Source organism: Mesitornis unicolor, unplaced genomic scaffold (assembly GCF_000695765.1).
Source record: "Mesitornis unicolor isolate BGI_N332 unplaced genomic scaffold, ASM69576v1 scaffold25073, whole genome shotgun sequence".
NCBI classification, from domain to species: domain Eukaryota; kingdom Metazoa; phylum Chordata; class Aves; order Mesitornithiformes; family Mesitornithidae; genus Mesitornis; species Mesitornis unicolor.
In genome coordinates, this window is record NW_010174332.1 from 1 (window position 1) to 24029 (window position 24029).

Genomic DNA, 24029 nt, shown 5'->3' on the forward strand with positions numbered 1-24029 from the left:
CGGGGTGTGAGGCCACGGTAAAGGGCTACGGGCGACGCGTTTCTGAGTTCGTCTTGCGGGCGACTGCTCTTCCTTCCAGGTACATTTCTCGTTGCTGTCGGTGGAAAGGTTTTCTTCTGGTTCCCAGCCTTATTTTGAGTGCTTAATCGGCGGTAATAATAATAATTTAAAAAAAATCAGCAACGTGTTTAAGTCGGCTTAAAAGGTGAATGATTTTGAGGGATGCGTCAGTAGGGTTTGAATGCGGTTTGCGATAAAGAGCTAGGGCAGCGCCCTGGTGGGACTGGATTTCTGGGCTGGGTCAGATTTTGCTCTCAGACACATTTTCTCTGGGAATGGGTGCTGAGTGCGTATTCAGCTCAAAAGTTTTTGCTGCTTGTTTCTCGTACATTCTGCAAGGTAACGTGTGTCACCAAAAGTAAAATGTCTTCAAAGTCACCTGTTGTGCACAGTAATTGTTTTGGGGGGTTTTTTGTCTTTTTTTTTTTTTAAATTCGGTCATGTCCCTTGACACTGGCCAGATGAGGAACAATCAGTGTACTGGAAGCATCCTTTCCTGGCTGCATTTATCTTTGCTTTGCTTTACAAATAGATGGGTTTTGTCATTCGTGGGTAGTATTTATAACAGTACTGGACTCTGTTGCTTTTACTGTGTGATTACCTTGCATTGATTTATGCAGAAATGTTGAAGAAATGTTCGTAAACTAATTCATTTGCCTTCTAAAGGTATGCCTACCCGGCTAATTAAAAGTGTGATTGTACAAGCCTGGGCTGGTTTTGACTTACACCAGATCAGTTATTGTAATGCTGAAGATGTCGTAGAATGAGCTTCAGCATGAATGAAAATAGAGTTTACAACCTCTAGCATGCAGACCTAAGTGTTATTTGGTCCTGTTTGGGTATTTAGCTCTGTCATTTGTGCTGAAAAGAGAAAGCTGGCGTTATGTATCTCTATGCAAAATATGTTTCTTCCTTTTGCTGGCATAGGCTAACATTGTACATCATCTTTGTTGGAGAGCTGTGCAAGTTGGTATTCCTGTTCTTAAGCTTTATGGTTACGGCTTTAGCCATTCCTACCTAAACTGGAATGTATAACTCTCTAACTGTTTGCATGGGGAATCAAGCAGGATTTGGTCCTCTGCTGGTTAACTGGAAATGCGTTTGTGAAATTAAATGAAAGAACAGAAACCATGTCTTTGCTTAGGAGGGTCTCCAAGTACTTGTCTTCACCGAAGAAGCACGCGTAACATTGATAAAGACAGTCTCTAAAGTGAAATGCCTTGAAAGAAGATGCAGGAAAGAAATTGCATGTGAACAAAGTTTGCTCAGATGTAAATCGGGGCCACAAAATTTTCTACTTACACTGCACACTAGTATTTTATTTCTGATGTGGCAGTCTGACATCAAGTGAACTAATGCTATTAGTGTCTTTATTAATATTAATTTAGTATTTTAAGGTAATTCTGTAGATCAGAGGGAGTCTGTGAGCACACTTTTTCTCTTCAATGCCTTCCAAATTTAATGTTAAACTTTTATTTCTAATACATCAACAGAAATTGGCTCAAATTAAAGGCAGATAGAGAGAGATAAAGGGCTAAATTCTCTTTCTCAAGTCAATTGCTCAATTTATACAGTTTTTGTGCTGTGAGTGCTTAAGTCAGGTCTTCCACTAATAACAGTAGAATGTTGGCAGATTGAGAAAGTTTTAGACTTCATGAGGGAGTAACTGTTGTTAAATTTGGACAATTTTTAGTTCTTAATATGTAACATGATCAGCGGCCTTGGCAAACACAGTATAGCTTGAGAAGTGATCGCTACACTTGAGTTTGGAATTTTTTGTTTTCAGGGGAATAGGAAATGACATTATTTGAAGGCCGAAATCAGGGTAGCTCATACAGTGAATCATATTGACTTCAATGGAAGAATTGGCATGAACAAGGTATGCTATTTGGTCTAAAATGTTAGCTTTCTGATAAATGGTAAGTTTAGTAGTAGTGGTACTGTAGTACTGTTCAATTAAAAGCTTTGCTTTTTTTTCAGATGCATAGATTTAGAGCATATTAATTTGTTGCAGAACACTGGTCGTTGCTACTCAGCTAGTGAGCAAGAGTGGAGCAGCATAAGAGTGAATAACTTAATGTTTATTAGATAGGTGCTCATGATTATGAAGGTTTTATTCTTTCCAGTCATAAATTCCTGGTGAAATTACAATTTGGAAAGGATCTGTACTTACTGTATGAAAAGATAGGCTTGTGTAACTATACGGTAATTAACAGGACTCAATTATTTGGAAGTCTTGCATTCCTTTTGTGCTAAGGTATCTTTGAAATTTATTGTTGTTCAGGGTGGACAAAGGATCCTTTGTAGTTGACATTAAATCAAAGACGGAAAAATGGATCTCAAACTCCTCCCTGCATGAGTCACATGGATTTGTCTCCAGCTGTGAGCTGAACATCTTGTCTACTACAGGTGCTCAACAAGTGAATGTTACTTACATCAGCTTCAGGGCAGTTTTATTGCAGGTAATATGTAGTAGAACTGATTCAAGATTTCAGAAGTGTATTTGGCAGCTAAAATCCCAGCCTCTGCATTTTCTGTTTTTCTTTTATTGATGAGCGCTGTAACCCGGAAATCTAATTATTTTTTGACACAACAGCTGCTTTTCAGCTGGTGCCTTTTTAATGCAGTGATTTTGTTCTTCCATTCTAGGTCCTCTTCTGCTGCCTACTGAAATACAGCATTCTTAACATCTCAGAGAAAAACTCTAGTTTGTAACGTGATTTACTTATTTTTGTTTGCTTTAAAAGAAAACTGTAAACTGTCAGCTGTACTAGATGAGAAAGTGTATGGAAAAGAAATACTTTATAAAGTTCCTCAATCTACTTAAAATACTCTTTCACTCTGTAGAATTTAGAGGAAATTACGAGAATTTGTCACATTATTTCTGTTATTTTGAAATTTGCATGAGATGAGTACCTCAGGTGGTGCCTTAGTTGCCAAAAAAGAGCAACCACTCTCAAATTATGCACTATGTTCTCAGTTATGGTGTTCCTTAAATGAATCATTGAAGAGCTAAGGCCCAAGAGATCAGTAGGTCTACCAGAAGTTGTCACGTTTGTCAAGATGTGACGCATTTAGAAATGGTAGAACAAGCAAGAAAATGAGTGAGTGCGCTGATTATGGAGGCATTATTGTGCACATGTAACAAACATCTTTTTTCTGATGCTTTTAGTGTTTATAATATTCTCTTAAAAATCCCTTTTTTATTCTTTGGAGAAAAAATGACTGTGGCTCTCTGCCTGGATTTATTAGACATCTGGGCATGCCTGATTGTGAATGTTGCCAAATTCCACGTTTAATTTCTGAGTTCCCAAGCACACTTTGAATATCTTTGTTTCTTTTGCACCAAATTAGTTATGGACATAAGCTGACTGAATGGGTTTCTGATAATACTTGTCACTTCATGGTTTGAAGTCTAGGGGACTTTGTTCCGTCATTACTATTCATAACATAGTCCAAGTATTCATACAACTTGAATTCAAAAGTGCTTTCTTTCCCCCCCCCATCTATGTTTCAGCAAGTCAGAATTGTGGTTAGGGTGGTTTATTTGTAAGAAGGCTAATCACTTTTTTTTAATAGAGGTGGTGATGGTGAAAAAAGCCATATGGAGTGTGGTTGTACAAAGTAAATTTTCTAAGCTGACATGTTCATGGGGGCTGCTCACAGAAGTGGTGCTGGTTTACAGAAACTATTCTGAAGTTGCTTTGAAGTCATATACTCTTGTGTGACCACATTCAAGTATTGGATGATTGCTCCTGACTAACTTGTTTCAGTTGTATTCGCCTAACGTGGGCTCCAGTCAGAACTTTGCCTCCCGTTCTTTCCCTAACAACTGACTATGGGGCTTGTCCTGGCAATGGTGCCATCTCCTTTCCCCTGTGCTCCTCAGACTTACTTTGTATCCTAAGGAGGAACAGTGCTAAAAAGAGGTCCAGAATGCTTTTTTGGCATAACCCCTTTTCCTAGAGTGTCTTAATGTGGGACCCCCAAATAATTACCCCGTGTGAAGGCTGAGGTGCCAAAATGAGTGTATTTCCTTAGGCTGCATGGGGCAACAATGCCATATTCCTAATCAGAGTTGTAGTGGGGCTCTGGAAAATGCTTGCATCCATCTTTCAAAACTGATGAGCTTTATTTCTTTGCTACAGACTATTCATTTTAGTCATTGGGCTGTTGATTTAAAAAGAAAAAAAAACCAACAAAACAAAACAAGTCTACCAAGTATTGTAGTTCTTAGCTTCCATAGTAATTTTAACAGCTCCAAGTGGAAGATCCAAGAGACCTGTTAAGTGCATAAAGGGAAGCTTAGGGTGAAATCACAGTATTATTTCTTTTTTAAGAGTTTGAGGGGGGAGGGGAGGCTGCTGTTCAAGCCAAGAGAGCATGGAATGGAGATTGGAGATGGAAAGTATAAACTGAGCAGAAAAAACTGTTTCCTTTTTTTTTTTCCCCCACTTAAAGTAAAATGAAATAAACTTTCAGGTCTCTTATTTTTGAAAACTAGGAAAATTGAAAGCATGAGCTGAACAGTCTTCTTTCTGGTATGCCTGGCCTTCGCTTAATACCGTACAGCCTTACATCCTCATTGGTTTGAATATTCCAGCTTTAGAAAAGTCTTTATCTTTCACTTTTTCTCTCTGCACCAAATTCTAGTCCTGTTACTGAATATAAAGGTTTTGCGAAACTTTGTATTTGTCTATTTTTCTGTGGTTATGGTTTTGTAGAGTCTTCCTCATGCCTTTCACATGGCTCAAGGTGCACGTCTAGCACTCCTTTCATCTTTTTTCTGTGTGCCAACTTAAATGTAGTCTTTGTTGTACTTTCATTCTTCTGCTCTGCAAAAGATTTCTTTTGTTACTCCCTTCCAAAACTTGGATACCTACATACCCCAAAGTATTATTACTGAAAATGTAAACAACCTGCCTGTAGTTGGAGTAACCAGACTTGTGACAAACATAACTACTTTATTATGTCTCTGCTTCTTATGCTTCATCAGTACTTTCCACTTGGAAATGGAAAACCTGCCCAAGTATTGTCACTGAAGGGCTTTTTAGTTTGCTCCACAAGATTTAATAGAGTGCGTGGATGATACTGTTCTCTTGAGGGAATACACAGTGCAGAACAGGATTTCCTGGATAGTGTAGAACTTTCTAAGAGCTAGGAAGAGGCCTCTTGCTCATCTCCCAGGTGGCTGCTGGGTATGAGGAGGTGAAACATTGCCAAACTGGCTAAGAGGGAACAAAAACTTGCTTGTAATTGTCCTGTGTTCCAGTTTTACAGGATGTACACTGACACACAATACTGTAAGAGAGAATTAAGTACTAGAAGTGCTTTTTGGCACCGAGGTCTGTAATGGAGAGTCATCCAATAGTGTATTACTCTCGTGAATCCATTTATATAAATCTTAATGTTTAAGCTTGCACTTTTACACTAGTCTACGGGGAGATGTGTGACTTGAACCGAGGGCAGACCTTCGCTTACACAGGTCGGTATTTGTAAAATAAAATTTAAAAAATCTTTCTAATTCTGTTATCCTGCAGCAGTTGAAAGACTAAACAAAAGAATGCATTTCTTGAAGAGTTTTTCCTCCTATTTATTTCTGTTAAGAACTGGACTGGTGAGCTCTGAGTTTTGCAGAAGACTCATGTCTCTAACTAAGTGGCTTGTTGCTCTCTGTAAGCCAACTCGTTAAAAAGTAGAATATTTAATATATTTGAAAAGTGTTAAGATTTATGTCAGAAGGACATGTCTGGGAGGTCCTTGAACTGGCTCCACACACTACCATTGCAGTCTTAGAAAAAGCTGGTCTTCTATATGAAGTGACTAAACTTTGTAGTACATAGTATGCCTGTTTTTACAGCCTTTGATAAACTGAAGAAAATTGATGAAAACCAAACTATTATCAAAGCGTAATAATCCTATTAGTGTCTTCTGGAAAAATACATTAAAAAAGCCTCACGGAACAACATTTTTAAATCAATGGTGCTACTTCTGCTATTAAGTCAGTGAATACCGTATGTGCCAAAATTCACAGTGACATAAGACTTTCCAACATAAGTGTCCTCCCTATTACATCTAACTTGCTTCAGCCAAAATTTAAAAATAACATAAAAACTTTACTACATTTTGGTTCCAGTCTGGAAAATATAAGAGGTTGATGGAAGAAGTCTACGGTCTTAAGTTTCTGAAAGTAATTAAAGGCATCAAGAAGTTCTCATACCTGGGCAGTATGATGTGTCTCTTGTTCTTTTCTACCCTTTATCATCTGGTATGGATTTGAATAATGCAGACTGACAGAGAACAACAACCAGAAGCTTACCATTCATTATTACCCTCCTCTTCAGCAGTAAATTCTATATATTTGGGATTTTTTTTTTAAATCCAAGATTTTAAGAAGAGATAACTACATAAATAGACAGAATGCACCCCAAACAAAACAGCTTGAAGTGCAGCAGCAGACAGCATGGTTAGTAGTAAATGACTGATTGCTTTGAGTCATGATTTCCAACATAAGTTTCTATTACCTACATTTTATGCATTGGCAGTGGGAACCTGCTCTGGCTAAAAAGTGGCATAAAAGAACAAATATTTTTTTTAATTTTAAAGACTGGCAGTAAATAAATATATTCAATAGGAATTGTAAAATTTGAATGCATTTTTTGAAAAGTGATTTAACAAAGTACACAACAGTACGGAAGAGCTGTGTTTATGTTTTGCACTTTCTTTGGCTTTAAGCCTACTGAAAATCTACCTGCTGTAATACAAGGCAAGCAGTGGCTTCAGGTAAGCCCTCTGTTTCTTGATGTGTCACCTATGGGTGGACACTTGGAAAGCAGCCTGGTTTTCTCACACTGCACTTTGAGTGAAGCTCCACCATGCAGTCCCCCTTGAGCCTGGTTGCAGAGGCATGGACTCCATCTCCTCTGCTGTCCAGAGGTGTTCCTAACACAAGCCCAGTTTCCTCAGGCAGCTCAAAGCCCTTTCAATGTGGATACCCGTGACTGACTAGCAAGCTGAAGAGCTTTAGAAACATCAACTTCAAATAATGTTATGCATCTTTCAGAGATATAAAGCTGGGTAGAGAAAACACGGTAAAAGCCTTGCAGGCCTTGGTTTTTGCCTGCTCTTGTGGATTGCTGTCGGCTTTCTGACTTTTATCCCTCTATCTTGCCCATCCTTCTGCAGCAGGCTCCCTGTCATAGCATTTGTCTTGGTCAACCTGTTAAATTTCAGTAACTTCTCCTGTGAAACTCTGTGCTTTTTAGGCAGGTAAAACTCAAAAAACTAGGAAAACCAGCATGACATAAGCTAATTCATACCAGTGATAAGAATACAGACTCCTCTCTATACCATCTTCCTGTCTTCATTTCCAGTAACCTCTTCAGTTATCCAGAGAATGTGATATTAATGCAGAACTGCAACATGTATAACACAACATACAAAATAACCATCTAATTTTTCAAAGTATGTTTGTTTATTTGTTTTAAGAAATATTCTATCAATTCTCATTTCACTTTCAAATTAATGACATGGCATGAAATGTTCTGAAACGTGGGTACAAGATTATCACTGGTCAAAATAGAGCACTGTTCATGAAGAGCAAACAAGAGGGAACAGATTTATGCATGAGCCCTTTTATGTTTCTGAATTTTCATTTTATCCACTGACCATAAAGAAAAGTAATTGATTGTATTCTCTTCTACTTCAGGGAGTTAGCTCTTTGTAAATACAAGTGACCGAATTGTTATTTGAGAATAGTAAGTGAGAAAGTAAAGACAGGCAGTTATATCTTTACCTGCAGTCTGTCCGTAGAATACTTTGCCACACTTGGGTGACTCAGTAGTTGTGCCCAGTAGCTGTTGTACTTGATTAGATATGTTTGATTTACAAGTGAAAATTTTTCATCCTGCTGTAAAAACTATATAGTTTCATGCTGGGCTCTCTGAGTCATGCTGTATAAATGTTCATTTGAATAAATGAACAAAATAAATAACAATTGAAAAAAATCACTTATGCCTAATTCTGTAATGTCCGTAACTATATATTTGCAATTACATTACTTTTCAGGATCATTATTTAGAGTAGAGCTTTAGAATTCCAGTACAAAGAAGGCTTAAATGTATTTAAGAGAAACATAATGTCCAACAAGAAGCCGTGTCTCTGTCCCCATTTGTCTTTGCCAGGCACATCCTCGGAAGTGAGAATAATGTAAAAGAAACCCCAACCAAACAGAGGGGATAAAAACCTAAATGTGCTGGAAGTATGTATGACAGCCTTTCGTTTAACCACTGGACAAATATTAGCAAAGGTCACTCTGAAGGGCCTCAGTTAGAGGAAGTTCTATTCAAGCTCCTCAGGGCTCCATAGCACTCAGGCAGAGCTGGAGTCAGAACCAGGAATTTCTTGGCTCCTGCCCTCAAATTGAGACTCTTGGAATGCAGTTGTTATTTCTGGTGGATGGGGCACTAAAGTGATAGTCTGATGAGGTCTGCCAGACCAAATAGAAAGCATGCTTGATGGTATGGGAGTAAACCTTTGTCCTATTCTGCTCATTTCTTGTATATCTCTGTGCAGAACAGAGGCTTAAGGAGGAAAGTAAATGCAGGGAATACAGGGGCATTCTGAGTCAGTATTATGTGTGCCACAGAGCACGCAGTTTGCTTCAGTACTTACCAGCATTGATGGCTAAACTTGTGGGTGCCCACTGAGTATTCTTGGGCTCCATCCCATTCACATTTCAACTCTTAATGGCTAGGTAGTAGAGGCAAGGGATGCTGAAGTTTGTCTTTGGTTTGTTGTCTAAATTAATCACTATGCATAGATGATTTACTGTACAAAAGAAGAAATTTCCCCATAAAATGGAGGAATAGATGCAGCTTGGCTTTGCTTGGAACTGACCTAATTTGAGACTAGAATGGGAAGTGTGAGTAAGCAAAGAAAGGAAATGGAGCTTTTGGATGGGCAACTCTTTTAACCCCAGTAAATTATGCTGTAAATGCACAGTCCTTGAAATTGTCAAATATATTTAAGCATGCCAGTTTTCGTTATCAGGTTCTTAGGATAATTAATGTAATTCTGCTACTTAGTTTACTCACTGAGCAAATTATTAATGCATGATTTTTAGGCATTCAAGAGAAGCAAGCTGACGACAGTTTTGGACATGTTTCCTGTGAATCTTTAGAAAACTAGCCTGCCTTTGACATTTCTTGCCCTTTTTACTTGTTTTCGGTTTGGTTTTGGTCTGTTCCTGCACAAGATTGTGTGTATGTCCATTATTTTAGTAACCATGTTATGCTAATAAGTATTTACATTAATATGAATGCTTGGAAAAAATACATTTTAGTCCTAACCTTAACACGAGTTTACAACTCCTGAAAGAGTCCACAACTGACAGTTCCTGAAAATAAGGGAAACTTGCAGTTTGATACAGCATGTACAAAAATAAGGTAAAGTGTGTGAGCAGTATGAGCGCGAACCAGTACACTCACACATACACCAAACTTGTGATGGCTAAGGTAAACTTCTACCACAGAGCTGATACATTAAAGATAAACAATATTTCAAGTTTACTGCTTTGCGTTTGCTTGAAGATTCAATTATACGATCACTTGTATCTATGTCTCTCTAAACCTTTTCATTTAAGGAATAATACATGCAAAAAGCACAAGAATGTTTCACTTAATATTTCTTCCAGAATGCAAAATGTTAGGCAGTCATCACTAGGAAGAAAAGTGGACAAACCAGGTTTTGATGATGCTCTGCATGAACTTGCTGCCCACAGTTATTTTGGCATTTCTCATTTTTTTGCAGTAGCTTCTTGCCATCAGAATGAGATGAGGATTGAGAATCAAACTCTTGCTTCTTCCTTAGGAGTTCACAGTGTTGCTGTTAAAATGATAATAGAACCTGCGGGTAGGGCACCGAAGAGATGCCTTCTGTATACTTAGTGAGATCATCAAAGCTTTTGGATAAGCTCTCCGAGATTGCCCTCTGGCTGGTTCTGATACGAGTGCTTTTTTGGAGGTTTTGTTGTTGTTTGTTTGTTTTTCAAATGCTGAAGACCTTATTTGTGCAAGCACTCATGGCCATGTTCTGATATATTTGTGAGTCTTTGGAGAATTAGAGTTTGAGTGAGGTTAATACCTGCACATTTTCTAGTCACTGTGGTCTATTTATTTATTTTTCTTCTAGAATGGTTGCCTGGGGAAAACAGCACTGCTGTGTTGGCAGAATACAGGACATTTACTTGAGATTCAGTGTTGTGCTAGCAGTCCTTTTACTTCATTTGTTCCTGGCTGCAGCAAGCAAAGGTAAGACAGTTTTTTCCTGATTTATCTAGTGTTGGTATTCCAAATAAATAGCATTAGTCTTGATGAATAGAACTTTTGAATATATTCAGAACAGGCAAGTTTCTGCCTTCTTAAAATCAAGAGGAAAAACTGCCATCACCAAGAAATGAAACAGTTGGTGCTTAGCACTTTGGTTACGCAAACCCTAAGTTTACAGTATTTTCTTTAATAAAAAAACCCCATAAGTAGTAACTTCAACAATGGATGAGGAGAGACTATAAACACAATATGTAGAGAGGTTGGACTAGGTGATCTTCAGAGGTCCCTTCAAGCACCTACCGTTCTGTGATTCTGTGTAATAAGAAGATAAATTACTTTCTTGCTATTTTTTTGAACTGGAAATGTTGCTATTTTCAGAATGTGTTGTTAAATCTTTTATACTGCTCTTACACGCCACAAGATCCTTTGAGCTTCACTCTACTTAGTGCATGTGTGAGGATAGAACATCTCCTACATTTCTCTTGGTTGTGGAACTGAATATGGCTAGGAAAAAGGTAGTAAGGTCCAAAACATGTATCAGAAATTACGTATTTGGATTTGACACTCTGTGCTCTTTATAGAACAGTAAATGAAAAATGAATTCATAAGGATCTTTTACAAATTGGGTAACTAACATGGTGATGCTTTTATATGAGGTACAGTAGAATCAGCAATTTTTGGTTTATTTATGGCTATTCTATAAGCTGACAGATAGGAGTCTGTCTACTCTGGACCTCAACTGATACAGATAACAATGCTTGTCATTTGCAAAACTTCCTTTCATCAATAGTGTGTAATGTATTTATCATGTTAGTAATGTATATGGAATATTAAAGAGTTAGAAGTGGTTTTTGCCATGTACTTAATGGCTAGTTTTAGAAACTGCTTCCTGTGTTGTGGCATGGTATTTTACTCTAGCAGGTCAGAGTTTCTTGTAGTTCAAGTGTACTTAGTAAGTGTGCCTGCTTAATGACATTACACTGGCAATGAAATTTCATAGGCTTACAGTCTAGACTAATTCTGATTCTAATTTTCCAAATGTAGTATTTTTCATAAAGTGAAGCTTTTATTGAGACAGAATTTGAGGTTCAGGTGTCAAAACTGTTACTAAGATGGTCAGCTTTTAATCTCATGTGCTTTCAGTAGTAAAAAGAACAGGGCTGCTCAGCAGATGGGCAGATGTCCTACAAGATTTTTTTCAGGGAAAATTCAACTGTATCTAGAGTTCTGAGGAAGGAGGCAAAGAGAGATTTCATCTTTCACTTACATATCACTCACAAGTGTCAGTAATTCTTCAAGAAAAGCCAAACTGATGCAAGGGTTAATTTATGGTTCCACCCCATTTTTTTGTTGTTGTTGTTTCTTTTTAGGCTGTTAGCACTGTTAGCAGCATCTCTACTGAGTTCTCTCCTTATCTAAGGTGCCAAAGTATGTTTGTATTCTCCAGGAAATATGAAGAGAGAAGAACTGTGTGTGTGCTTTCAGATGTCTAGGACACGTTGGATAATGTGGTGTAGTTTATCACCAGATATCCAAATACAACTGTGAATGGAGAGAGGGATGAAATTCATTTAGAGGAAACAGTTCTTAGCTTCAGATTTCCAAAATATTCAGCAGAATCAAGTGACCTAAATGTAAAAAGTTTAGAGTTTTAAGCTTTTTGTAAAGAACAGTTATGAGGTGTAGGTAGAATACATAAAGATACAAGATTCTTATGATGTCATTTTAATGGACTGTAGCAAGCCCAGCATGTTACAGGTGGCAAACACTTGCGTAGAAATTAATAGCTATTGTTGTTACTGGTTAAAAGCCAGATTGTGCAGACACATACACTTGTGACTACTCTTATTCAAGAGAATACTCAACTGTATTAATGCTCAACTACACTGATACACTGTACTTGGCACTGGTGAGGCCGCACCTCGAGTACTGTGTTCAGTTCTGAGCCCCTCACTATAAGAAGGATGTTGAGACTCTGGAGTGTGTTCAGAGAAGAGCCACAAGGATGGTGAGGGGTCTGGAGAACAAGCCTTATGAGAAGCGGCTAAGGGAACTGGGGTTGTTTAGCCTGGAGAAGAGAAGGCTGAGGGGAGACCTCATCACCACCTACAACTACCTAAAGGGAGGTTGTAGAGAGGTGGGTGCTGGTCTCTTCTCCCAGGTGATGGAGAATAGAACAAGGGGAAATGGCACCAAGCTGTGCCAAGGGAGGTTCAGGTTAGAGATAAGGAGGAAGTTCTTTACTGAGAGGGTCGTCAGAAGCTGGAACAGGCTGCCCAGGGAGGTGGTGGAGTCACCATCCCTGGATGTATTTAAAGAGCAGGTAGATGAGATACTTAGGGATATGGTTTAGGGGGTAGACAGGAGCGGTTGGACATGATGATCTCGGAGGTCTTTTCCAACCGAGCGATTCTGTGTATGATCTGTGTGTGATATTAGAAATATCTGAATATGTTTGAAAAAGGAGAGATTACATTTTTGTTTTACATTTGCATTACCTTGACATTCTTAGAAAGTTTATTTTAAATGTCTGGAAGTATGTGCATACATTTCAGGATTTCTTTTAGGCCTTAAAGAGATCATACTTATTAAACAGATGCTCTTAGTTTTAGTGAAGTAAAATCCTCAGCTCTTGCATCTATTAGAGATAAATATATTGAGATGGTGTATATTAAGAAGAGAGAAATATATTCAGAAATTTGCATTTATGAAAGTGTTTAGGTGCTTGGATACAGCAAATGGCATTGAAAAGACAGCTCACAATTACTGTTGCATGGAGTTTCCTTCACTCCAAGTTGTGTTTTTGTTTTTGCTTATTTTTTGTACTGTTTCAAGCATTCTTTCTACTAGGCTACGTTTTCTGTGCTGTGGTGATAAAGGCATGTTCATGGCTAGATTTCTGAATGTGATTTCTATTGTCTGGGTCCAAAGGAACTAATTTGTAAGCCAGTAATGCCCCTGGCAGAGCACAGCCAGTTCCAGCTCCTTGGCTCTATGGTCAAGTGTGGGCCAGAACCCACAGGTATCATTATTAAGAATATAGGCAATGATTAACAGAACTTCCAAAATCTTTAAAGTAGTGTCATCTCCTACTTATGTTGCATCCACCCACATTTCAGACAGATTCAGCCAAGATCATGTTAATTTCTAATTTAAAGCTGTACTCTGTGTGTTCTACTTGGAACAGCAAAGTGCATTTTCTGACTATGGTTATGATTTCCTTCATGCTTTTTCAGCATTCTTTTTGTTGATAAACCATATACAGTTTTTCAAGCCTTTCTTGTAACAATTCACCATCCCTGGATGTATTTAAAAAGTGGGTAGATGAGGTACTTAAGGATATGGTTTAGTGGGTAGACAGGAACGGTTGGACATGATGATCTCAGAGGTCTTTTCCAACCGAGCAATTCTGTGATTCTGTGAATTCTGATAGTATTGGTATCTATTCACTTTGGCGCCTCTTTTTGGCACTTCTTTTTTTGATCTGTTTAGAGCAAAGTGGGCCAGACTTTCCGGTTTCCAGAAGGGTAGACCTCTCTAAGTAAACTTTTTTTTTAGTTTAAATTAATTTGACAGGCCTTGCATGCTGATCAAAAGCAGTCTTTTTGAATGAACAAAGCATATTAGGAGAATCAACGGCAGGATTGATCTCATTTTGCATCATTTCTGTTGGTTGCCTGCCTTAAGACTGTTTTCACCTGCAAGTTTATGTCCAGTCTGTCTCCCTTGACAACTTCATAGTGTCAACTTCACTAAAAAATTTAATAGGATCTTGTAGCCTTTTAATTAATTCACTGTTGGCACATAAACACCGATTTAATGCTTAACATGAAATCAAGCCTCTCCCAGAATCTGTTCACTTCCAAAATCAAATCTGCTAATGGTACCTCAAGCTTTGATTAACATTTTTGCTCAGAAATGCACTTCCAGTCTTCCAATCTGGATAGTTAACAGTGACTCCAAGTTTTGAACCCATGTCAAGAGACTTCCTTAACTGGTCACTTTAGCCATCTCTGCATGCTCAAGATTGCTTAGAGGAATTTTGAAGGATATATATGAGTCGTGCAAGTATACTTCTGACATATACCCTCTGAAGAACAGCAGTTGCATCAAATCTTTCAAAAACTGCAGCATAATTCCTACTCAATATTGAAAGACTTGAGCAATTATTTTTCTTTGGAAAGACTGCGTCACCAGCGTTGGCATATAACTGTATGTCTAGCTAGCTGTTTCCTTTATAAACTCAGTTTCCTCATGATCTGTCCAAACTGGAAGGTCTCAGTTCTATTTTAATTGCAGTCATCCTTTTAGTAAAAGGGGTAGGTACATTTAAGTCTGTATCTAAGTCTCCACTTCTGTGACACTTTCCTCCCACCTGATCTTCCTCACCCCTAGCTTTTAAGTCATGTTTTAAAAACTAGTTTTCCATGCTGCACTGTTCGTAACTGAGTATTGCAGATTTTGTTTTTAGGCTCTAACAAATGGCCAAGCTGAACAAGTGAAGTCATGCTCCCACTGTCTTCTAGTTAGGATTTTCACCTAATTCAGCCTGTACCCTGAGTTTTTTGTTTGGTCTTTAGCCTTGTATGGCACTTTCATGATATATGTTGAGATTCAGGAATGATTCAGGGTTGTGAAAGATCCCTACAAGTTTCTGCTAATTAGCATCACAAAGGGAATCTGAAAGCTATAGTATGCAGCAAGAATAGTTATCAATGACTTTCCATGAAACTAGATTGATATATTTTGTATTTTGAACTTTTCCTGGTAGCTTGTACCTGTCAAGCTGCACTCAGAAGTTAGGAAGTTCCTCATGTTTTTTTATTTGTTGGTATTGCAAAAGAAGTTTAAGAGCCCTGTGGTAAACAGACAGAAGAGCTGAACACATTCCTGATACAGAAATGGCCTTATGTGATCTTGTGCTCTGGTTGCTTGAGAGGATCACTGAATAGCTGGCTGTGATCTTGACAGCTAACTAGAAGTATGAATGAAACCTGCCTTGAAAAACAAAACCTGATCTGAATTGCCTGAAAATTTGTCTTTTCACAGGAGAGCTAATGAAAAAGCTTTCTTCCTGTATTGACTGGTCTTTTTGTACTATCCAACCATCCTGGTTTACTGGGACAGAATTTTAGAGTTGCTTTTCTGTTTAGGAAAACTAAAATTCTGTAAGGCCTACAACACTGTATTTCATGGGAACAAAGTAGTAAGACACTTTGTTACAGTTTTTGGCCAGCCCTGCTATGTGATGATCAAGGTCTTTAGTGGTCTTGAGATAAACAGGAGCAGAGGCTGGGGGAAGCGGTAACCCAGGGTAGTCGGCCCCAGGCTGTCCAACTGATGAAAACTATTCCATACCATAAACGTCATGTCCACTATAAGTAGGGGAGTTTGCTGGAGGTGGCCCCTTCTCCTTCTTCCGTGTCTGTCATCTCAAGAGGGACTTGTCTACCACCCTACCCCTGAGGCCTGCTCCTCCGCTATACTTACTGAGCATAACTGTGTACTTTATATTAATTCTGTTATTAATATTAGGTTTTATTATTATTTCCTTAAATCTATTTCTATTTCAATCTACATCTCCTTTTCCTGATTCCTCTGCTCAGGTAGGGAGGAGTCATCGGGTCATAGAGAACTGTATAAACCGTGACACCAACCCTGACTAATCATGATTAACCACATACCTTAAAAGCTCTGCATATATTGATAAATAAATGCCTCCTTGAAGGTGTCAGTAGCATGTTCTCCTGCACTGGCCGAGCATCTACCAGGCTGTTTTCACTTTTTGGTAGTTCCATTTCATGTCCCATAGGAGTTTTTCTTAGTTTGGATTTATTTTGTTGCTGATGGGTGCACCATAAAGCAAGCAATTATGATAACAACTGTGGAACTGGAATGTGTGTTTTTCCACAAAGTAAGAGTCAACAGCTTACATCTTCAGCTACAAAGCCTGTACTTTCCTGTAGTGGGATAATGGAGGAAACAAGGCATCTACAAGAACTTAGCAGATGTGATCAAGTTCCAGTGCTTGGTGCATTCCCTGACACTACTTGTTTTATCAGCATTGACAGAGCCTGACACCTTGTTTTCAGCAGTAAATTTACTGTTAGCACCTAAAACTCTATTTACTGTCACGGTTGAACTATGGGTTGCTAGCATCTCAATGCTTCAGTAGATCTGAGATTCGCAGGCCAGTTGTCTCTGCAAATAATTACCCTGGTAGAGAACAGGGAATGGGGACTGAACGGGGTTAAATTTAAAAGAAACCAGTGGCTCCAGAACACATTTCCTGAAAGTTGCCTAAGCTCATTCTCTTCTAGAATATGGCAGTTTTCTACCTTTCTTTCTGAAACTCTGCCAGTATGTAGCAAAGGATTGAAGAATCTCGGCGCTGGAAAAGCTTGATCTTGTTCAGAGAAAGGAGGGTGCAAGGATGTGACATGAGAAGACAGTAAGGGCTATAGTCCCTTCTTCTAGCTCTTTTTGTATTTTATCCAGTACCTATGAAATGGAAAAAAAACCTGTGTGGTCTTGGGAACAAGAACCAGAATCTGTGATTCTCTTTTTGTCACCCACTTGTCATTTGAGTGCTGCCTTAGAGAGCTGCATGGTCATCCTTCATCTTGTGCATGAGTTTTACTTCAAAGCTTTCATGAGTAGCTGGAATTTATTGACTGCCTCCAAATTTGCCTCTTCCTCACCACAAAAAAAGCAAAGAGAAAGGTACAAGATTGTTTCTTAATGTGTTGTTTTGAAAACTCCTAGGTAAATGCCTAGGAACAGTACTATATGGAATAATAACATTCATATAGAAGACCCTTCAAAAAACTAAGTAATTTTACAAATCACTTTTTCTTTATTTAGATCAGGAGCAATTCCTAGGAAAATACAAAGCCGTCTTTAAGACTGCGTGTGAAGATCCTTGGATTTTGTCACCAAGAATTTCTCTGTATCCCTTGAAAGAATTCATTGTCTGTGTGCACCTCAAACTATATTCCTTAAATAGTCCCTGGACAGCATATGTATACAATCAAGAAACGTCTCATGCCAATGTCTCTGCAAATAAATATGATCTTGGACTTACAGGAGATCATGGTAAATTGAGGATATGGTTGTTTGGAAATCAAATAAATACAACAGCAAGACTTCGTGAAAACACTTGGAGCCAAATATGTATCCAGTGGAAAAGTCAAGATGAGGAGATGAAGCTATTCATAAATGGAAACAAACAAATGAACAAAAAACTAATGGGAAAAGTTAATTTCCCTGGGAAAGGGAAGTTCTTACTTGGCTGTTCAAAGCTGCCAGGTACAGCTACGTCACCTGACCTGGGTATGACCGGGGAGCTGTACATGTTCAGAATGTGGGATAAAGCAAATCTAGAGAAATCTCAGAACTGTGAAGATAGTGGTGTTATACGCTGGAGAAAGGAGGATTGGGTCTATAACAAGACAGTAGAAGAGGATCACTCTTTGCCATGTGGTAAGTACCATTGCACCCCTGTTTTTAAAATAGTATTTTTGTTAAAAGTTGATCTGAGCATGTCTAACATTTACCTTCCAGATTTTACAAAGTTTTTGTCTATTAGTAATATCTAGCTAAATGCCTAATGAGACCATGTGAGGATATGCAGCTTTCACGAGCTTTTATCCAAATGTAAAAAGCATAGCAGCAGTCCTTTAAAGACTTTCAACTTCCTTCAACTTCTGTGTCTTGTCTACTGTGCATGTAATGGTAATGAGAGCAGGATGCATCCAAACAAAACTCCTTGGAATGTTAAGGCTCTCTATCAATGTCATCTTAAAATAATTAATATACACACCTTCTGTTCAGGTGGTTCAGCACAAAGGAAAGCATTGCTGGTCCTCATTCTGCACGTTCTCTGGGCCAGAACTTCAATGAGTGCAACTTTTCACTGCTTTACTGACACATTACACTATCTTTAGCTGGTATGGTCTACATCTGTAAAGATTACTGGAGGCTCTGATTTCTTGTTTCTTCATCAGTAACGACTTCCTTTATTAAAATGGCCAAATGGCTTCTCACACATATCTCAAAATTCCTCTTTGCCCTGAAAAAGAACCATAAAGAGCTTTAAACCAAACCAAGATTTTATTCTCAGAGAAAAAAAGAATAAAACGAGATAAATCTGGTCAGAATGGAGCATCTGATTATCTTTCACTGAGGCACAGAAAGGGCAACTTTCGTGTTTTCAGTTCCAGCACTTTCTGCCCTGAATATAGAGCATCCTTGTACATCACAGAGCAGCTTGGTTAGGCAATGCCCAACCCCAGCCCCAACTGATTAATGATTATAGCATTAGTGATTTAGGGGCTTGTGGAGGTTATTTATTTGCCTGTTTTCAGGAATAGATGCATTTTAGCTGATTGTCCTTCCCCTCTCAGTCAGCCTATGAAAGGCATATATTTAGGAGATATCGATCCAACAATTAAACAAAAACAAAGCATTGACAGTAGAAGCATGTAACAGTCAGTATCAGGCAATTCTGGTTGATGGTATTACTAGTCTTACAGTCTTATTACTTTCTTTAAGTTCCTCTGTATACCTGTCTAAAAATTATCTGATCTGGGGGGCTTCTCTTTTTTTGTTAAAAAGGAAGGACTTTGAGTTAGTAAGTCTTCAGAAGGATCTGATTTTGCAGCCACAAAGAACATAATTGGCAAAGGGCTAAAGCTTGGGAAAGTGCTATAGTGTAGGCCTGAAAGATGAAAAGGAAGTGGTTCTTTACAGTCGTAATTGTGCCGGAGGAAAAATGTCAGAATTTTTTTTTTATTACCTGTTTGGCATTTTATGCCTGCATAAAACAACAATTTGTAAAATATTCAGCCAAAGGTTAGTGTGATTTCTGTGATTTCTCCTTTGCTTAACCACTCAAAATCTTTGTGCAATGTAAGCCGTTACCTAGTTGGTGTCTCATAGGCAATGTGCGCTCCATTAATAAGTCTAGATTTACTTAACATCACATAATTAGCTTATGTTTCCTTACCTCCTTTCCCTGCCTTTCTTTTTGTTAACTCTTCAGATGCTTTTTCTTTCAGTTTTATTATTTACTTTTATAATAATTTTTCAGATTAGTAAAAAAGTTGTAAGTTTCTTCTTGACCATGTGAGGTCCAGTAAGGACCAGAATCTGGATTCTGGTAAGATTACACACTTGCTTAGCACTTAAAGTCACGCTCAGCTTTAACCAAGTAGTTCACTCCCCAGAAGTGGATGGGATTACTTCTGCAGTAGCTACGTATCTTATGCATCTGAAGATTTGCAAGAAAGGACGTGTCTGACTGCTTCCCAGTTTGATGAGGGCTTATCACATTTCTTGCAATAATGGAACTTAGGAATAGCAGACTTTTAGATCTGAGTTAAAGATGCAACTTTTGCTTCTTCCAGTCACACTGTCTTCTGGTTCTCCTCTGCTTGGTGTAGCCATTGCACGCTGAGCAGGCATAAGCGCTGCAGGCAGGGCCAAAGAGGGAAGGAGGCCTCGCACACTGTGTGTCACTAACCTTCCACTTATATTTCTCAAGTGCCTTTGATAATTCCCTTTTTGCTGAGAATGAGAAGTAGCATAACAGCTATGATATGGAGAAAGAGTGCCGCAGAGGGAAGGTATCTCACTTTAAAGATCATCTCCTGGTATTATTAAAAATTACCAGCTTTGGAAAAATTCTTTATCCTGTTCCTTGATGAATGAGTCCTATTTAGCTACATACTTCGATGTGGGCAATATGAATGATACCACTACTGTCTCTGTGTAATCCAAGAAAAAGGTGCACTAAGTAATTTAAAGCTCTGAGTGATCTAAAAGAATACAAAACCATAAGAGAGTAAGTGAGTTTAAAGGCTAAATGCTTGAAAAGAAACTTTAGTCAACCTGTGGGCACCAGGTCTTCAGTTGTAATTTTTACGTGGGATATTTGCAAGTTGCCTTTAATAATATCTTGACAACTAGAAGAAATGTACTGTTTAAACATTAATCATTTCAGTTATACATTAAACAGTAACGTTCTGAATCCAAATATAAATATCCAAACTGTTACGCTGTGCATCTATGTAAGGAGCACAGAGATGACAAGATATCTTTAACAAATTTCAATGAAGAAATAAAACAGATTATTTATGGTATAACTGTAAATAGTATCACTGACAGTAAAGCACTGTCATCTCATTTGTGGCATCGGTGCCCTAAGTTTTAGCAGGAGTCCAGTGCCTGTTGCTGTTGCTTGTGTTTTTTTGCATAAATACAATTCAGTTTTTATACTGTGGTATTTTACATTTTTCTAAACTGTCCTGCCCAACCTTCAGGATTAAGGTGTTGCTCCCTCTTTTCCATGTATCCTTTTCACTCCCAATATTGCTGAGTCTGCTGCTGGTGTTGCTGGAGGAGGTTTCCTGGCATGTGGGAACAAAGCAGTTTAATGCTGATGTGAGAAATGGGAAGTGGCTGGTGCTGTGTGTGAATGCTTTGTCTTTGCATGTTCAAGGAAGAGGAAATCTTCAGTTTGGGCTGTTATTCTAGTTTGCACTTGTGGGCAGTAGGAGGTATAATTTAGGCTCGTGTAATCCCTTTTAAAGATTTCCAGAGCTGTGTGCACTTGTGATGACAGGATCAGCTTTCCTTGAAGGGAGGGTGGAATCCCAAGGTGTTACTTCCTCAGGCAGAAGATGAAAAGGCAGCTGCCACTCATTCCCTCATCCAGTCTGCATCCCAGTCTGCTGGGTACCAAACTTTGGGCCATATTGTTACATTTACTGAGCAGATCATGAAAGCTGGAGATCAAAAAATAAATTATTTACCTCAATACCACCATTTGCTTTCTAAAACTGCAAGGACAGAATACTACGGAAACCTCCAGAAGCTCTTAAAGGAAGTAAATGTGACGGGGAAAAAATACCTAACTCTGGAGTGCCTATTTAATGAGTCATGTACCACTCTACTTTGTACCTATTAACAGAACGCATGTTTGACCTTCCCTTTCTTTGCTTTTGTTGCCTCCCTCTTCTGTGATATCAAAGGAAGTAGCTTTTTGGAAATCAGCCTGCCAGAGAAGAGGTGATTTGATTCACCTCAGTATCTAATGTACAGCTTTTTACAAACAAAACTTTATACAAACAGGTAAAAATGTGTTTATAACCTAATTTCCTCAAAACCTGTGTAACATTAAAGCTGAGTTAAAAATATTGCACTTGACTTTTCTGTTAAGGACACTATAATGAAGTGGCAAAAGTGACAGAGCCTGAAGTGAACAAGCACTTTTATCATTTTCTTACATTTGGTTCTGTCAAAAGCCAGTGATCATTCATCCTGTCTTCCATGGTGCCAGTGCTAAGAGTCAGAGCAGATATGAGGTGTCATGAGAGACACCAAAACATAAAATTAAGATTGCACTTAGTTTCATCCTTTTAACTTATACAATGTGCCTCAAAATCTAACTTACATAAAAAGTCGGTATCAGCTAGTGTCTATAGTGGGATAATTGGGGAGAATTTTTAAGTGTTACTGTTATTAATGCCTTGTGTGACAGGATGGTTCATTTGGCAGAATGTTTATCCAGCGGAAAGGTTTATTAAATGTAAAGGAACCTAATATCTTAATAGAAAATATGGATTTAATTTGAATATGAATATGAAAATTGAATGTCATAATTTGGGTGCCTACTTCTGTAAATAGATGGATTTTAGAACAGTATCATTTCACATTTTGCTGTTTGGGCTACTCAGATTTGCTCATGAGCAAGTCCTGTGAAATATATTAATGCCAGACATTTTCATATGGTTGTATCCTGGTAACGCTGCCTACAAATAGATAGTAGTTGCTGCACAGTACTCATAACTGATGTATTACATACAGATAACTTATGCCTGTGAGAATGTTGAGAAGAGAACGTATATAGACTTAAAAATGCAGTGTAGAATTGACATTTTTATGTAAAATGGTTTTAATTATTTTTTTTTAAGCCAGAAAGTGATATTATGTATCTACTTGGCATGAAAACTTCCACTTTGGTATTTCTTATGGGAATTTTTAATGCAATCAGTTCCTCTGCCCTAATTAGTTGCATCTTTGGTGAAAGAACTTTCAGCACTAAGTTTGTCAACACATCTTATTTAGAAAATTCAATTTTTATTAATTTCCTGGTGGTTTTTTTGCATATTTGTAAGTCAAAATTGATCTTGTTAGCAATACACAGTCACAGTTATCTAATGCCATTCTGTGGTGTCAGCAGACTACTGTGGCAGGGGGAGACCATATTACATAGCCACCAAGGTGTCTCTTGGGATTCTTCCATTTGGATTCTGCTGTTGATCTGTTTATGAAAGCTGACATGGTGGAGGACGCCTTTAGTTTGCGAGAATACTCCTGAGTGATAAAACTAACTGTTCTCATTTTTGGCATGTTTCTCAATTAATATAGGTAAAATTTTAGGTACTTCATTTCATAAACCTGTCATCTAGGCCTTGGAACATAGTGCATAAATGTATGTTTTTCTGCCAGTAACTTTGTCTGTGCTTCTACAGATTGCCAGGGCTGTTGCTGCTGCTTAAGTGTTCGGTGCCTGTTTCATGTCTGGACCTGATTAGAAAGCAGCAGCTCTTGCACTCTGTCCCCATGTTTCCTGAGAGACAGAGACCAGCAGGCATGGCCCTTCTGGCTGGACCATGCCCTCCCCCTCCGCACTGCACAGGTTGGGCAGGGTGGGTGTCCATGTAGGGGCTCGAGTTCATTACAGTTCAGACTCCTTTTGTCCTTCTCCTAAGAAAGCACTCAAGTTGCTGTCTCAGGCTTGCTCAAAGGATGCTTTCTGCAAAAGTCGAAAGGCCATCAAGAAATGTTAGGTAAAACAGTGTTAGTCAGCAGCAACACTGTTCCCCTGGGATATGGGAGCAAGAAGCAGCTGCCAGTAACTTAGTTCTTGCACGATGTTGTTATCTGCAGCCAGGTTCTAGCTGGTTCCTCCACCCTGGAAAAACTGAACTGCTTCTGGCAGAGCGAGTTGCCTGAAGACAGGTGAATCAGAAAGGGTGTTGCCTTTCAAAAATTTTAAAAGAGAGTATATTGATCATAAGTTAGATTTAAGGTGGGTAGAAGAAAATGATATTTTTATTTCTTCCAGTTGGACATAGAACATTGTGCACTGTTTATGCTTTAAGGGCTTTTTCTGTATCCTGTGTGTAAGTTACTGAACAAAAAGCATGCTAAGTTACTGAACAAAAGCATGGCAATGCCTTTGGTGCAGGGACCAGAACCATCCATCCTATCTTGACCACTGTGTTACAAAGCCTCCTTCTCCCTTTTTTTCTCTTTGGCTGAATGGATTTGTGAATTCGACTTTGCATGGTGCAACGGCTTCAGCAAGACACGTGGAGGCCATCCCATCCTAAGGGAGCCAGTAGACTGATGGTTAAGATCTGTCATGCTAAGGAATGCTGTAAGCACAGGGCTACTTTGCAGACATGGCCAGACACTGGTCTTTCTCAGAGCTACATCAGTTTGTAGACCTAGCCTTATGTACTGTTATTAATGGACTTAGGCTCCTACCAGACTAGAGCTGCTAACGTTACACTGGTTCCCATTCTCATACAAAGTCATTTTGGGGAATTAAGGTTGTCACAGTCCCCGTAC

At 38.5% G+C, this 24029-nt stretch overlaps 1 protein-coding gene across 1 annotated transcript in view; it reads left to right on the forward strand.

The window, feature by feature from the left end:
- Window positions 1-10252: 10252 nt before the first annotated feature.
- GPR64 (G protein-coupled receptor 64) overlaps window positions 10253-24029 on the forward strand; it is a 47234-nt gene continuing 33457 nt past the window's right edge. Inside the window, exons 1-2 of the mRNA XM_010181011.1 lie at window positions 10253-10370; window positions 17253-17870. Of these exons, the coding sequence (XP_010179313.1) occupies window positions 10253-10370; window positions 17253-17870 (736 nt within the window). The remainder of the gene's footprint in view (window positions 10371-17252; window positions 17871-24029) is intronic.